Here is a 6,000-nt window from a genome sequence, read left to right as displayed (position 1 = left end):
GGGGGTGGGGAAGGGAGCTGTGGTTGCTCCTGCTCCTCTGTCCCCTCCCCAACCCCAAACTTTAATCCTCACAGCTTTGCTCTAATCCCATGGGGCCTGATGCTCTTATCTCTGCCTCCAGGGACACTGGCTGGGGAAGCACCCCTCAACCCCTCTTCCCTCCAGGGCTGGTGAGGGGCTGCTCCTCTCTATAGCCCCGCACCCCTGGTCCCCCCACCCACCACCCTAGGCTGGGCCCAGGTCTCTCTGGAAGCCACGCGCCTCCCTTCCTGCTCTCTCCCCACACCGTTGCCAGCTGATTTCATTTGCCTGACGTCGTTGTTGTCGTGGGCCCTACCCTTCTCTGTCAGTGCCCCCCCCCGGCCCCCCCTCCAGAGTTGGGGCCAGGCCAGGCCAGCTCCTCTGGCAGCAGAGCCGGGGCAGGTGACGGGCTGGCATCGCAGCTGAGGGAGTGAGGAGGCGCCTGGAAACCTGTGAGAGGCCCAGCCAGAGTCCACGTAAGAGGGAGCTGGCCCGGCTGGCTGTCCGGGGCTGGGGGCTGCAGGGAGAGCTTGGGCGGGCTGGGCCGGGCTCTGAGCGTGAAGCTGGGGTGCGGAGGGGGTGCAGGCCACCCGGTCGGTTCTCCATTTCTTGTAGCTGGGCTCTAGCCCCTGAGTCTGGTGCAGCGGGGCGGGCAGAAACATGGCCTGGCCCCCCCCACACACACACCTGCCCCACGTTCCTGACAGGAGCCGGAGCTACCCCTCGACCTGTCAGCCATGGGGGAAATGGAGCAGCTGCGGCAGGAAGCGGAGCAGCTCAAGAAGCAGATTGCTGTAACCCCCGAGCCCTTCCATGGGGGGACCCCAGAAAGCATGGAACCGGGGACATGAGGGAGCGTGCACGGGGGAAAGGGGGCTGGATTTACTCTTGAGGGGCACCTTAGAGACCCCTGAGCTGGAAGTGACCATTTGAGATGTCCCCCAGACCCTAGAGCCCGAAGCCCACCTGCCTCAGAGGCCCCTGCACCCACTACCCCCACCTTGCCTTTGTGTTCTCCTGATGTCTGCTTCCCTCCATCCCCAGGATGCCAGGAAAGCCTGTGCTGACATTACTCTGGCAGAGGTGAGACCTGTGCCCCCCTGAGGCAGGGCCGGAGGGGAGGGGAAGGGAGGGGAGGGGAGGGGAGGGGAGCTCCCTGACCAGCAACAGCCTGGTGCCCAAGCTTTAGTACAGCATGTCCTTGGAATGAGGAACGACATTGATTAATTCATTCAACACACATTTAGTGAGATCTGCTGTGGGCCAGGCACCTTATTGGAAGCTATGAATGCAGATGCTGTCCCTGTGCTCAACCATCACACAAGAATCATCACACCCTCTCACCGGGTGGCAAGGATCAAGAGAGGGACGGCACTTTGCAAATCACAAGCCCTTATAGACCAGTTACTTGGTTTTTTTTTTTTAATGTTTATTTATTTTTGAGAGAGAGAGACAGAACACGAGCAAGGGAGGGGCAGAGAGAGAGGGAGACACAGAATCTGAAGCAGGCTCCAGGCTGTGTCAGCACAGATCCCGATGCGGGGCTTGAACTTACTAACCTTAAGATCATGACCTGAGCTGAAGTTGGAAGCTTAACTGACTGAGCCACCCAGGAGCCCCCAGTTAACTCGTTTTCTAATCGTGTCCTTCACCAATTCTAAGGGCACATCTTTTCACCTTGTGACATCTATGAGTTCAAGATGCATCCAAAAATAGATGATGCCTTTACATTTATAATTGGTGACATTTTTTTTCTTTCTCCGTGATGGTGCTTCTTGGAGTTGGGGGCATCTTCTGTTGGATTAAATATGTTAATAGGAAGAGGTAACGTTTACTGAAAACTTGCGGGGAGCCAAACACTGGGCTAAGTTGCGTAGATACATCATTGCATTTAATTTTCATGATAGCCTCATGAGTTGATGCTACAAACCTCATCTTGCAGCTGAGGAAACAGGCTCAGAGAGGCAAACAACTTGCCCAAGATACCAAAGCAAGTAAATGACAAGTCAAGGCCACTGACTCGAGCCCCAGCCTCAGTCAAGAAGCCAGATAGAGTTTAAGGGACGTAGGACCACAAATTTCAGGAGGTGCCGTCCAGGGTCATGGGGCTGCTCTGGATGCCCAGGGAAAGAGATAGCCCAGGGAAAGTTCCTGGTGTTGTGTGGGACTCAGCTCCCAGTGGCTTGGGACAGCGAATGTGTGCATCTTTTCCCAAGTCCGTGTTTGGTGACTTCACCCTGGCAGCTTGAAATTGGTCAAGGTGGGAGTGTTTACGTGATGGAAATCAGTCTCGTCTCCTTCTCCCCCACCCTCCACTGGAGAGGTGCTTGTCAAACACTTAGCGACAGGCCGCTGGCCGTGCGCGGTCTCTCCCACATCAGTCTAAGCCACTCCAAGGCAGAGACTTACTTCTCTTGAGGCCTGACCCAGAGCCTGGAACAGAACAGAAACCTGTACAGACCAGTGGCTGTGACACTGACATCTAGGTATGTACTCTACGCACCCTGATTTCTAGTGCCCCCTTTTCTGCAGCTGGTGTCTGGCCTCGAGGTCGTGGGAAGAGTCCAGATGCGCACGAGGCGGACATTAAGGGGACACCTGGCCAAGATCTACGCCATGCACTGGGCTACTGACTCCAAGTGAGACTTGGGAGGCACCCAGGGTTGGGGGGGAGGCAGGAAGGAGGCTTGGGTGACAATGGGGTACCCTCTTCCCAGGCTGCTGGTAAGTGCCTCGCAAGACGGGAAGCTGATCGTGTGGGACACCTATACCACCAATAAGGTACCCGCCCCTCCACCCCCCTGCCCTTCCTTAGAGGCATCTATTGTGCCCGCCCTCCCCTGCCCTCCCCACTCTGGAGCTCACTCAGATCCTGCGTCTGCCCGCCTGCCCACAGGTGCATGCCATCCCCCTGCGCTCCTCCTGGGTTATGACCTGTGCCTATGCCCCGTCAGGGAACTTTGTGGCATGTGGGGGGCTGGACAACATGTGCTCCATCTACAGCCTCAAATCCCGTGAGGGCACCGTCAAGGTCAGCCGGGAGCTGTCTGCTCACACAGGTGAGTAAGAGACCCTCTCTTCCAGTCCCTGCCCTGACACCAGGGGGGCTGCAGGCCTGCAGCTGGGGCACTATCCTCACCACCCCCAGGTTATCTGTCTTGCTGCCGCTTCCTGGACGACAACAACATTGTGACCAGCTCCGGGGACACCACTTGGTGAGGACAGAACACTGTGGGTGCCGGGGCTTGGGGTGCGGCTCCGTCCTGGCCTTTCCGTGACCGTGTGACAGCCTCCTCCTCCTCCGGCAGTGCTCTGTGGGACATCGAGACTGGGCAGCAGAAGACCGTGTTTGTGGGACACACAGGGGACTGCATGAGTCTGGCTGTCTCCCCGGACTTCAAACTCTTCATTTCGGGGGCCTGTGACGCCAGCGCCAAGCTCTGGGACGTGCGGGAGGGGACCTGTCGGCAGACATTCACCGGCCACGAGTCGGACATCAACGCCATCTGCGTGAGCCCCGCTCTGCGCCCTGCTCCCGGGACCCCTCCCCACGCCCAGCACACGCGTCCTTCGTCCCAGCCCGGGCTCCCTACCCCTTTCTCCTTAACGTCCCTCTTGGGCACAAGTTCACCTTACAGAAAAGTCACAAGAGTAACCAAAAAAGGCTCCCATCTACCCTGCCCCCGTCTTCACACTAACACTTCACCACACTTGCTCTGTCATTGTCTCTCGGTAGAGGGAGGGAGGGATGCCTGGAAAGACAGATACACACACACCTACCTGTGGACACAGATACATTTTGTTAATTTCCCCCCTCAGTCTTAACAGAGTAAGTGGCAGATATCATGGTTCTTTACGGCTTAAATCCTTTCCAGTGCATGTTTCCTGAACACAAGGCCATTCTCTTCTACAGCCACTATATAATTCTTCAAATCAGATTTAACATGGACACGAGATAGTCTATAGTGTGTATTCAGATTTCACCAATTATTTAAAAAATGTCCTTAATAAAAAAAAGTCCTTAATAGCAATGGTTTATTTTATTATTTTATTTACTTATTTATTTATTCTATATTTTATTTCATTATTTAATTTAATTATTTTATTTTATTTTATTTTATTTTATTATTTTATTATTTTTTTTTTATTTTTCTGTCCAGGGTCATGTATTGCATTTCCTTGCCATATCTTTCCAGTTATCTTTAAACTGGAACCTTTTTTCTACTTTTGTCTTTCGTGACATTGACATCTTTGAAGAGTACAAACCAATTTTCTCTAGTCCGTTTGAGTTTGTCTGACGTTTCATCGTGATGAGATTCAGGTCATGCATTTGTGCTTGGCCCCGTGCTTGCACGCTCTGACCCAGCCTAGAGCCTGGAGCCTGGGACAGCCGCCGCCCTTCTAGCCGTGTGGCCCTAGGCCAGCTGCCCCCCGCCCCAGCCCTGGGCTGTCGGGCGACGGGGGAGAAATAATGCCCGCCTGGCGCCATAGTGAGGGGCCAGAGAAGGGTGTAGGGAAGCGGCCGGCCTGCAGCTGGCGCGGGATAAATGTCAGCGGTGAAGAGTGGGGAAGGGCCAGGCAGACAGGCCGAGGGAAAGCGCTTGCTCTGGCAGGAGCCAGGGAGAGCAGGACAGGGAGCGGGCTGCCCAGGCCCCAGTCCTGACCCCCTTGCCGCCTGTACCCTCAGTTCTTCCCCAACGGAGAGGCCATCTGCACAGGCTCAGACGACGCCTCCTGCCGCCTCTTTGACCTGCGGGCGGACCAGGAGCTGACCGCCTACTCCCACGAGAGCATCATCTGTGGCATCACATCCGTGGCCTTCTCCCTCAGCGGCCGCCTGCTCTTCGCAGGCTATGACGACTTCAACTGCAACGTCTGGGACTCCATGAAGGGGGAGCGTGTGGGTAAGGGCCCGCCCCCCTTACGGCCACCTCAGCAGGAAGGACCTTCCTACTCACTCCCTTCTTTGGGACCCTCTGACCACCGTTCCCTAACGACTGGATGACTGACTCTATCCCTAGATTCTAGTCCCCCTTGGTTCTCAGACAAGGGCCATCTTCTCTAGTGGCCCATCTCCACTGCCCAATGTGATAGTTGCTTCCTGCCCAAAGAGCTTCTGTGTCACCCAGACCTGTGGACCTTGAGTGTCCAGTCCCTTCTGGACTTCCAGGGCCTCTGAAGTTTGCGGGGCATCCATGGAAGGAAAGGGCAATCTCAGGGAGCTGCAAGAAGCCCAGTCAAGGAGATCTAGATGACCCGAGGGCCCTGACCCCCACCTAGGGGCATTATCTAGGAGCACCCCGGTCCGAAGTTGAATCAGATAGTGCGGCTTTTTCTCTTGGGAGAGGCCCAGAGGCTGAATGAAACAAACGCTGGCCAGAGAGTCAGGATCCAAATCTGAATTCTGTCGCCTAGGATCTCAGGGACCTCAGGCCGGTCACTTCTCTCTGGGCCTCAGTCTCTTCATTTGGAAACGTAGCAAGGAGACTAAAGAGCCACCTCCCCATTTTCTAGTGCCTTTCAAGGTGCCCCTTGCTTTTTTCATAGCACACAGTTACCGCCAACCTTCTCCTGTCCCTCCCCGGCCCTCCCCACACCCACCCTCCACAGAGATTGGTCTGAAGAGAAATCCTGCCTCTTACGGCTAATCCTCTCTCAGTGGCTCAGGGTCCATGGCCAGTCTAACCTAGGGTTCCCACATGTGCACACACACTCTCTCTGCCAAAGCAGGCTGACTCCTCTCCCTCTTCCCCAGGCGTCCTCTCTGGCCACGACAACAGGGTCAGCTGCCTGGGGGTCACAGCTGACGGGATGGCTGTGGCCACTGGCTCCTGGGACAGCTTCCTCAAAGTCTGGAACTAAGGAGGCTGGAGGAGGGGAGGTAAAAGGCCATGAAGACACAGCTGCTCCTCCCCTGCCCAATTGTTTTTTTAAGGTTTCTTTCAGTTTTCTCTTCTATACCCCAGCTGCCATTCCCAC

The 6,000-nt window shown here is 55.6% G+C and overlaps 2 protein-coding genes across 2 annotated transcripts in view; one reads left to right on the top strand and one right to left on the bottom strand.

The window, feature by feature from the left end:
* The window catches only part of PHB2 (prohibitin 2), a 126,538-nt gene that overhangs the window by 18,391 nt on the left and 102,147 nt on the right, over positions 1 to 6,000 (bottom strand). The gene's annotated exons all lie outside the window — the stretch shown is intronic.
* On the top strand, positions 759 to 5,883 carry GNB3 (G protein subunit beta 3). Its single transcript, XM_077759088.1, has 9 exons — positions 759 to 815; positions 1,066 to 1,104; positions 2,554 to 2,660; positions 2,739 to 2,802; positions 2,918 to 3,080; positions 3,170 to 3,236; positions 3,330 to 3,531; positions 4,709 to 4,925; positions 5,777 to 5,883. The coding sequence occupies exons 1-9, from the start codon at positions 759 to 761 to the stop codon at positions 5,881 to 5,883; spliced, it is 1,023 nt and encodes a 340-aa protein (XP_077615214.1).

Source organism: Crocuta crocuta, unplaced genomic scaffold (assembly GCF_008692635.1).
Source record: "Crocuta crocuta isolate KB4526 unplaced genomic scaffold, BGI_CrCroc_1.0 scaffold72, whole genome shotgun sequence".
Lineage (NCBI taxonomy): Eukaryota > Metazoa > Chordata > Mammalia > Carnivora > Hyaenidae > Crocuta > Crocuta crocuta.
The sequence above is the reverse complement of the archived record's forward strand: the minus strand, read 5'-3'. Positions and strand labels throughout refer to the sequence as shown.

What these genes read in the sequence shown, in the direction of transcription:
- GNB3 (XM_077759088.1), top strand. Translation starts at nt 759, where the DNA reads ATGGGGGAAATGGAGCAGCTGCGGCAGGAAGCGGAGCAGCTCAAGAAG. An exon ending in ACACCTATACCACCAATAAG is followed by an intron (nt 2,803 to 2,917) that starts GTACCCGCCCCT and finishes GCCTGCCCACAG; the next exon opens with GTGCATGCCATCCCCCTGCG. An exon ending in AGCTCCGGGGACACCACTTG is followed by an intron (nt 3,237 to 3,329) that starts GTGAGGACAGAA and finishes CTCCTCCGGCAG; the next exon opens with TGCTCTGTGGGACATCGAGA.